We start from the raw sequence: 10,021 nt of genomic DNA, 5'->3' as shown, positions 1-10,021 counted from the left end.
TGTCCACCCTGGCCTTGACCCCGGCCGGGGAGGGGCCAGCCACAGCTTCTCTGGGCAACCTGCGCCAGCGCCTCAGCACCCTCATAGTGAAGATGCTTTTCCTCATGTCTAATCTAAATCTCCCCTCTATCAGGTCAAAGCCATTATTTCATCTTAAACCAGGGTCACTTGGTCAGGGCTTTTGGGTGTTTGAGGAGCGGGTGCCATGGGAGGTTTGACCCCTTAGGGTGGCAGGATGATGCTGTGGCTGGCAGGACCCACTCTTTCACTGTGCGGAGCTTGCTGCAGAGCTGGCCAGCTGCAGGCAGAAGAATAGCCCTGTATTTCCCCCCACCCCCCTTCCAGCTGTATTTGAGAGCGTGCCTGGAATAATCTCTGGATGACATGGAAACAGTCTTTAATTATAGTGGGGAGGAGGGTTCATGGTTGCTATGAGTGTTGTCATTTCTCCGCTCGTGCTAGGGGGCTTGGGCCATGCTTTGCTGTAAACTTCCAACTCTTCTTACCCCTGGATAAGATGACCCTTTTACAGTTTTGGCTTGAGGGGTGTTTCAGCCCTTCCCAAAGCCCTAATGGGGTAGCTGCACCATTGGCAGCTGGTGGGGAGGGACAGGGCTGTCTCACCCCCTTCTCCAGCCACACACCAGTGTCCTGTGGCACGTAAAGTCCGTGTCTGTGGAGTTTGATGAGTGTGAGGTGCCCTCCACTGCTTGTGAGGTGCCCACACACTCCCCACCAAAGCATCACCAGCTGCGCCGCACCGTCAGGAAAGCGTTAATCCCACAGGATCTGAAGTTGAAAGCGGCAGCCTGTCCTCCCCCCAGCTCCCAGGCAACTGTCAGCCTTGCAGAGAAATGGCAGTTTTGTTTTGGAAATTGGCACTCGCTCCCCTAACAGCTCCTGGAGATGAATCTGCTTTTCCCCCAGCTGCAAATCTCGACTTCCAGCATCGCTGCCAGCGTGCCTTCAGCTGCCCCTGCTCAAAGAGCCCATTGTAGCATGCTGGCATGCTAACGGGGGAGGGAGGGCACAGGCAGGGGGAGATAGCTCCCTGTGCACGTGGGTAGCTGTGGTCCTGTCTGCCCCACAGCATCCCCAGAAATCCCACAGCCCGGGCAGCCCCAGCTCGCTCCCATCCCACCATGGCCAGGCCAGTAGGAAGGATGCCTGCAGTTGGGAGCGATGCTCGACTCAGCTAGGCATGGGAAAAAGGGAAATTGGAGTTCTCTTGCTCAGTATCCACTGCTCAGAGAGTTAGGGTCTTCTCCTACAAATCATGGTATCATTCAGATGTACTGAGAACGAAAGGTTTTACAGTCTATCCATGCTCTGGAGATGCAGCTTTTCACTCGCAAACCAGAAGATTCCTGCCTTTTGCCTTCAATGCAAGGCTAAAAATAAGATCTTGGAGCATCGGGGAGGCAAAGCAGATCTGAACATACAGAGATACTTGCTCGTGTGTGCACCCAGCTCCACATACATGTGGCCGGCATGCTCAGTGCTTGCAGACAAGGTATTAAAAATAAGCTCGAGACCTTCACTCTTTGCTAGAGGAAAACAACTGGAGCCAAAGCAGCAGCAGGGGTTCATCAAGCCCATTTGCATTCCTCTTGTCAAAGCAAGAGTGGGTAGAAATGCCATTGCATCACCAAAATGCAAGGAAAAAAATGTGCTGCTGTTTGCTAAAGCACAGTGCGGCAGGCAGAGAGTTGCATAAAGGAAAATACAGATGCTCCAGAGAAAACACAGTTGAATGGGAAAGCAGCTGCTTCCTCCAGAGGTATCTAGAAAGGGGATCCAGCATCACCTGAGTAGCACAAGAGTGAGAAGACCTGAAGTTAAGAAATGCATTTCCATGGCTGCTGCTTTCAGGCCTGTGGGAAAGCTGCAGGCAACAGATACTTTACCTTTTATAAGGAATTTTCAGCTGTGTCAGTCCTGCTGTAGGACTGCGAAGCCCAGGGTACCAGTTCTGTGTGCTTGGCTTGCAGTTTTCTCTCTGAAGCCTGCCATTTTTATCTCTGACATCTTTCCTGTCATTTCCTTCCATCCTCATTTCTAGTTTCCAGATTGAAGATAACTGGTTTGAGTTAGGTTTTGGGCAGCCAAACTTTCTGATTCTTTGGAGTCAGTCTGAACAAGGGGAAGTGAGGAAGCACGTGCTGGAGATGCTTCGATGGAGATTTCTCTGGGGCCAAGGTGGAATTGCCTTCAATTTTGGGTCGTAGAGCTGAATGCGACCAAGGTTTTATGTGGCCTCATAGGAATTTGCTGTTCCAAACTGCCATCTGGGATGTGCAGTAGAATGCATATTGAATGGAGGGGAAAGCAGCACAAGGAAAGTGAGGTGGTGGTTGTCAGCCCTTGAAATGCAGAGCAGAGGGGAGATTTGTGTGCACCTCCAGCCCCAGCCACCCTGGGGCAGGCTTGATCTGCGGACCCACTGTGCTTGGGGAGCCCAGTTCCTTCAGTGTGCAGTTGAGGAGAGGAGGCTGGGCTCCGCAGTGCTGGGCACCCTGTGTCCTGACACTGCCCCTGTGCCCGGCAGTGTGATGGGACCCTGCTGGACCTGAGTAACACATCTCTGGAGGGCATCGCTGTCCTTAACATCCCCAGCATGTACGGCGGCTCCAACCTCTGGGGTGAGACCAAGAAGCAGCGTGGTTACAACCGCCTGGGCAAGAAAGTGCCTGAGAAGCTGCATGCCACGGTGGTCACGGACGCCAAGGACCTCAAGTTCTGCGTGCAGGGTGAGCAGTGAAGCTTGGGGACGATTGGAGTGTGCAGGGTTGGCATAAGGGAGGTGGGTAGATGACAGTTCTCCTGGGGGTCAGTGCACATGGCACTGGAGCAGCAGCACTGGAGGGGTTGCTATCATCTCTTGCTATCATCAACTTTTGGGGTGACAGGGTGATCCCAACAATGATCTGTCCAAGCTGGAGAAGGAGGGTGGCTCTGCCCACATGCACCCCGCACCCCATTTCTCAAGGCTGGTCATGCTGTGCCATGGTGACCAGAGGATATGGCTCCCATGCCTTGCCATCCACCTCTCCCCCCACGCTCTAGGGATCACGCTCAGGGGGTGTCCGAATGGGACCCATCGCCTGCAGGCATGAGGCTGGGCAGCCCCGGTGCTCTCTGGGGCTGGCAGGCGGGTGCTGCTGCAGAGGAGGAGCTGGGAGCAGAGCTGCAGAGCTGGCACTGAAGGCTTTAGTAAGCATCTTTCCAGGTTCCACCACAGTTCTGCCAGCTTGGCTGGGGGCGTTCAGGAACAGCACAGGACCCAGGCCGTGCCCTGCTGGCACCTTGCACCCACTGCTGCAGACAGTGGACCTCTCCCTGGGGGCATGTGTGGGGTGCAGTCAGCCCGTAGTGCTGCTAGGGCTCCTCAGCACAGAGCAGTGGATTAGAAAGCATACAGCAAAATAGGCAAAGGGCCTGTATTTTCCACCTGACAACCTCCTGCAGCCTGGGGCTGGGGTGGGAAACTGCCGCCTGCTGCATTGCTGCCAGGGTGGTGGTGTTATCAGCCATCCCAGGCTGTCATCTGCTCATGGGAATGGGCAGCAGAGAGTGGGACAGGGCAAAGGCCTGTTCCAAAGATGGTGAGAGGCAGTGGGTCAGTCTCCTGGGCATATCCCCAGTGGGTAGGAGAATGTGGGGAGGCTCAAAGGGCTTCTCCTGTGGGGGATCCACCAGCGGTGAAAGATGACCCTGAAGGGAGAGACCAAGTGAATTGCCCTGATGTCGAGCACCTTTGCTGGTGCCCAGGAAGAGCCGGAGGAGCTGGCAAAAGGGGCGATGCCCTGAGATTTGACCAGATCCCTTCCAGCAAGGATTCTGGTGTGCATTCTTGCTACTGTGGAGCTGCAGTGCTCCAGGGCACCCATGGAGAGGCGTCTGCCATCATTGCATACAATGCTGCAAACAAGGAATGGCTGGGAGTATCTGGGCTGCCACCTTGCAGCCGTGCAGGACTGGGCACTATTTCAGACCAGCAGTATTTTTGCTCCAGAGATTTTGGACATCACCACTGCCCAGCACTGCAAATGCTTAGTGGTCTCAGGGCATGACAGACACATCTCCACAGTGTCACCAGCCCCGCTGCACTTCAGGGCAGCCAGCAGCCCCAGTGTTTCAGATGATGGTGGAAGGCAGGGGATCCCCATGGAGAGGAGAACTGACTTTGATCTCTCTCTCTTGCAGACCTCAGTGACCACCTCCTGGAGGTGGTGGGGCTGGAGGGTGCGATGGAGATGGGGCAGATCTACACAGGGCTGAAGAGTGCTGGGAAGAGGCTGGCCCAGTGTTCGTCCGTCACCATCAGGTATTTGTCACCCTTCCCAGCTGAGCACCCAACCAGTGGTGAAAGCTGGTGCCTGTGTCATCCCGTATTCCTTCTATTTGCACCTTGCAGGACGTCCAAGCTGCTGCCCATGCAGGTGGACGGGGAGCCCTGGATGCAGCCATCCTGCATGGTGAGTCCCCAGTGTGCTGGCAGTGTGTAGGGATGGGGCAGGCAGGGCTGGCAGTATGGTGGGATGGGGCAGGCAGGGACTGGCAGGCAGCATGGTGGGCAGCCTCGGCTCCCCACACAGTGTGGCAAAGCTTCTGGAGGAAGGCTCCTGCGCTTGCTGGTGGGTAGCCCACACTGTGCCCTGGACTCATGGCAAGCAATTGTGGGAACCATAGGGACAGGGACACACTTGTCCCTTGCAGGGTGGGTGAGCACAGCCACATCCCTTGTGGGGCTGCTGCAGTGTGGTCCCCCACCATCTGGCAGGCAGCTTGCCCAGAGGAGAAATCCTCTGCCCATCCCTGGACGTGATTCCAGAGCAGTTACTCCCCTGCAGTGAAGCATCTAATGACACAGCCGTGGGGCAGTGCTGCTCCTCGCCCTGGTGCTGGGTGCTCCCAGCTCGCTCAGGTCACTCTGTGGGGTCCCTGGGCTGGAGGTGCCTGGGGGTGGCTCAGAGCCCACAACCTCCTTACAAGGTGGGTTTTTCACTTCTGTTTCAGGTCAAAATTACACATAAGAGCCAAGTGCCAATGCTGCTGGGGCCCCCCCAGAAGAGCAGCTTCTTCTTCCTGAAGAGAAGAAACCGAACTCGAGAATAAGCAGTGTACAAGGAGCCCCACAGCACAGGGGGGTCCCGGTCACCTACCCAGTGCGGGGGTCCCCCAATCCCCACTGTGTGGCAGGGGAAGAGAACAACTTTTTTTTGATGATTTGTCCTAGGAAGGTCTTGGAGGTTCCTTCCTAACTGCCACAAGCATCTTCTCCAGCCAGATGGAAGCGGAGGGCGAGGGCAGGCTGGCACACAGGGACTGTGTTTGGCAGTGCAGCACCAGGACTGGGGTTCCTTTCCCTCTATTTAAATGCCACCCGCCCCAGCGGAGCTGCAGAGGAACGTGCTCCGGAGGAAACGCCAAGCTTCACTTATTTATTTCCAGTCCTCTCGAAGGACGCTCGATGTTCTGCTGCGCTGGCTTCGTGTCCACCAGTCCCTGCACATGGAGGAGTTATTTATTTTCTTAGCCTGGAGGAGATGGTCTCTGCCCTGCTTTCAGCCACTGTTTCTGGGATGGGTTTTAAGCAGATGCAAAATAGCCCTTGCTGCCGTCCCAGGGAGCCGCAAGGCATGGGACAAGCTGAGGACAGATGGTGCCTGGGCCACAGGGACAAGCATGGGATTGGATGGGAGGAGAATGTGTTTTGAAGGGGAAATAGCAAAAATGGGATTTCGGGGGAGTTGTCAGTCCTGCTCCCCCTCACCAACCCCCCCCGCCATGCCCCAGCTCTGGGCTTCATATTCATACTGATGTAAGTATTTAGCAAACTTGGGGGGGACTTTGGGGGTCACCTTCTTTTTATGAGCCCAGGTTGGACACGAATGACACCTCCCTTGTCTGCTGGCTGTCCCCCATGGCACGTCCTTCCATGTGGACTTTCCTCTCTCCTAAAGCCTACCAGCCTGCCCCAGGGACTGGGGATCCTGGGGTCAGACATCCAGAAGCTCTTCTCACTTGGAACTGTGTGTGGTCCCCCCTTTTACATGTCTCCCCATGTGCTTCACTAGGCCAGTGCTGTCCCAGTGGTGATTTGTGCTGCCTCTGATGTTCCTGGATAGCTGCAGGGAGCATCAGAGAGCTGTTGCACCTCAGTTTCCACATGGCCAGGTCCCCAACCCTCCCTGAAACTGAGGAGCTTTGCAGATGCTTTCTGCTGGAGCCCAGCTGGAATGCACAGGCAGGATTTGGTGACATCACCTATGTGTGATGAGGTGTGTGGGCACAGACCACAGGATGCAGCTTCTCCCCAGGATGTGATGGGGACCAGGAAGTGGGCAAATGCACAGAGGCCATGATGGTCTGGATGTGTGATCCACTTCACAATGCTTCCAGCAGCCAGAAGTTGGCAGGATCGGCCCCCAGGAAGGGCTGCTGGTTGCTTCTGCAGGCAGCTGCTGTCTCCTGCAGTGTCCCTTGTGTGTGGGGATGCCCAGCTCCCCAGTCAGCCCCTGTTCCCATTCAGCTGCCTCTGATCTGGTGAAGATCCCTGTGCTGCTGTCAGCAAACCAGAAGTGGTGTGTGCCTCATGGATGTTGCCACAGGCAGGATAACCACTGCTTGTCCCCCCTATGTCTCTGCCACAGGGGACAAGTCACCGTATCCTCCACAGTGATGCAGTGCCTGGTCCCTCCTCACGCTGCAGGTCTCCATTCAATAGCATCCTCCTGGCTGTGCAGAGGGTGCTGCCATCATTATGTTTCAGAGTGAACAATGAGCTGAGAGAGAGCTGCTGGTCACTCTCCCCAGGCAGGGACAGTGCTGCCATGTGTGGGCTCTCTGATAGCAGCTGCAGGGCCCTGCTGGCACAGGAGGAGATGGCAGCACTCTGGGGAGCCCCAGCCAGGCTCCATCCCACAAGCGCCCCTCTCAGCCAGGGCACAGGAGGAGGCTCTAGTGGGCTGCCACAGCTCCCTTTCCTGCCCTTGGCAGCAGGGCCGGGCAGGGTGAGCTGGGGAAAGGCGCTTGCACTCAAGGATGCACTGGCGGAGGAGCCATGAAGAGGGTATCCCGTGCTGCAGAGCACAGAGGTTGCCGCAGCTCACTAGAGCTGTGAGCTGTGCACATGGGCACGCTCCACCCACGGTGTGTAAATCCACCCTCCTCCTCCTCACCCAGGGCGGTTGTTAATGAGTAGCCAGGTGAAAGCACACAGGGGCTAGGCCAAATAAACTCCGTGTCCCATGAACCAGCAGCCTCCATTTATCCAGCCCTTCTCCAACAGCAGCTGTGCCTTGAAGCCCCCTGCTCAGGACGGGTGAAAGAAACCTCAGCTATCTCCCTGGCAGTGTTCAAGGCCAGGTTGGATGGGTTTTGGAGCAACCTGGTCTAGTGGAAGGTGTCCCTGCCCATGGCAGGGGGTTGGAACAGGATGAGCTTTAAGGTCCCTTCCAGCTCAGATCATTCTGTGATCTCCAGAACTCTGCCAGCAGGTGGGGTGGTAGGTTTGATCCATGGGATGACAACACACGAGGTCAGCAGTGTTTATAGCAGCAGATCTGGATCCATTTTCCTGCCTGCTCAGCCTCAACCCAGGGTTTTATCCCGGGGCTCCAATGAGGAAGTGCCTGTATGGAATCAGCAACGGTTTTCACAGCAGACCTGCTCCTTGCACCTGGTCATGGTTTGCTGGGCTCAGGACAAAGAGCAGTGCTTGGGTCTGCTGTGGTTTGCTGCCAGTGGTGGCAGGGCCAGGGGAAGCAAGCAGGTACCATGCCTGCACCCATGGGTCTGGCAGTGTGTCGGAGGTGAGGAGGAGCGCTCCTTTGAGCTCAAAGCCTGGAGGGAGCACTCGGACATGTGTCCTGCAGGGCACAGAGAGCCCAGGACCACCACCCTCAGCCAGCGGAACAAGGACACACCAGCACCCGTCTGCCAAGAGTGACAGGCTCCTGTAGAGACATCTCCTTCTGATGATCAGTGTGACAGTCCCTGCCACATCCCCTGGGGGAGACACAGCTTTGATCCACTCCCACCACGCCAAAGCCATAGTTCAATGGGCCTGGCAGCTAGCAACCTTCTCAGTCTAATGGTGCAAATGTCTCCAGCCCAGGAGGGCCCCCACAGAAGCTGGGATGCTGGCTTGGCTGTCCCTGGTTCCAGAGGTGCAGCTGAGGGAAACTTGGAGCTCTGAACCCCTTGTCCCCTTTGGTGTCTCCTGGCTTAGCCCTGTTGATCCCTTGAAGACCACAGGATGGAGCAGAAGCCCCTGAACACCACCCCCAGCCCCAAGCACTGGTGCCAGTGCTGGGGGGCCCCTGAGAGCTGCGGAACCTCATACCCAGCCCCGGCCCTGTCCTCCCACTGTGTGCATAGCTGTGGTTGCCTGCATGGAAATGGTGTCCGTAGCGTAGCGCATGTTGCCGTGTACACCTGGACTGCTGTGGGCTTGCCTCAAATAAAGATGGTGATGAAATACTGGGCTGGTCCTGGGGTGCACTGGAGTTCCCTGATTCCTGGCCACGTGTGGGGTCCCCACCTTTGGGATCCCGAACAGGAGGTGCCTGATTTGGAGTGCCGGGGCTGAAGGGGTGTTGTCAGCAGCAGTGCAATGGAGTGATGCTCAGTGGGAGATGCAACTGCCTAAATTTGGAGCCTGCAAGTTTTTAGATTTTTTTTTTTTTCTCCTTATGAGTGGGCTCTAAATTTAGCAGGTGCTGGTTGCCATCCCCCCTCCCAGCCCTGGCTCTCCAGGGGGTTCAGCTCCTCACAAGGCACATCTGTGGCCTCGCACCCGCCCGACCCACCGCTGCGCTCGGCCTCCATCACTTGTCCCTCTGCTGGGTGGCAGTGAGAGGCCCAGGGGTGCTGAGCAGCCCCAGGCTGTGCAGGGCTGTGGCTGTCTTGGGTCACTGGTTGCGCCTCGCTCTGCAGTGACCTGGCCTGTCCTCAACAGCCTGCCTTGTTCCCCAGCCCAGGTTTTGTCACCCACCTGCCCGTGTGTCATCTGCTAATTTTACCAGTGGTGATTTAATCCGGGTTGCCTGTGTATAGAGGGGAAGTGAGAATGCCAGCAGAGCACCCCAGGAACGATCCCTGAGCAGCAAGGACATCCCGTGCCCTCTGTGTGCTTCCCCTGTGCTGGGGGGGCAGGGATGCGGGCACCTGGTGGGCAGTGTATCCTGGCAGGTGTCCTCTCAAATATAACACAGGACATGATGGCAGATGAGCTACGAGCCTTTCACCAGCTTCATCCCTGGGGATGGTGGTGGCTCTGGGGACTCTAGAAGCTCACCAGTACCCCAGTACTGACAGAGAAATTCCACCAGCAGCCCAGAAACATGCTAGGCAGCTCTCCCAAGATACTGGCAAGGCCATGACCTGAAGCCAAGGATTTCAAAATGGTCAGGATAACCCCATACCAACAGGAGTCCTAAGGTCTAACTTCCCAGGATTCGAGTAGAAGGCTCCTCACCTTTCCCAAGCTGAGCGGTTACCGAGGCACTTGACATAGCAATGCCAGGCCCTCAGCAGCATGGCTGTGTCATAGGCTCATTCCCAATCCTCTGAGCTATTTGCAGTCCTGCAAGGGCTTGTGTCCACAAACCCACTCGAGGGGTCCATGGCCACAGCAGCTACAAAGCCCCTGCAGGTAGGAACTATTTTTCTTACGGTCTATCCTAAAGAGCCCTTCTTAAAGACAAACCTTGCCCCCAGGGTGCCTGCAATGGACAGGCGGCCAAACCCAGCACTCAGGCATGGGCTAGCCCCGGGCTCGCAGGGCGCACACCCGTGTGATGGCATCTTGCTGGTGCACAACTGCCTCCCAAGAAAGCAGAAGGGATCCCGCGGCAAGTGGGGCCTGAGGCCCACCTCATCTGCAGGGCTGCTGTGCGGCAAGTTCTTGGGCGCTGCATGTAGGGATGGGGTTTTTCTCCCTCCCCGCTCTGATCCAGCCCCTAGACTGTCCCACCGACCCTCCAAGGCCGCCCATTAACACCCTCCCCCAGTC

At 56.6% G+C, this 10,021-nt stretch overlaps 1 protein-coding gene across 1 annotated transcript in view; it reads left to right on the top strand.

Annotated features, from left to right (window-relative positions):
* The window catches only part of LOC104404265 (diacylglycerol kinase gamma-like), an 18,383-nt gene extending 13,265 nt beyond the window's left edge, over nucleotides 1-5,118 (top strand). Inside the window, exons 21-24 of the mRNA XM_010012652.1 lie at nucleotides 2,549-2,750; nucleotides 4,207-4,327; nucleotides 4,418-4,478; nucleotides 5,020-5,118. Of these exons, the coding sequence (XP_010010954.1) occupies nucleotides 2,549-2,750; nucleotides 4,207-4,327; nucleotides 4,418-4,478; nucleotides 5,020-5,118 (483 nt within the window). The remainder of the gene's footprint in view (nucleotides 1-2,548; nucleotides 2,751-4,206; nucleotides 4,328-4,417; nucleotides 4,479-5,019) is intronic.
* The last annotated feature ends 4,903 nt before the right edge of the window (nucleotides 5,119-10,021 follow it).

The sequence above is a fragment of the Nestor notabilis genome, unplaced genomic scaffold (genome assembly GCF_000696875.1).
Source record: "Nestor notabilis isolate BGI_N333 unplaced genomic scaffold, ASM69687v1 scaffold18504, whole genome shotgun sequence".
Taxonomy (NCBI): domain Eukaryota; kingdom Metazoa; phylum Chordata; class Aves; order Psittaciformes; family Psittacidae; genus Nestor; species Nestor notabilis.
This window is presented reverse-complemented; position numbering and strand designations above follow the sequence as displayed.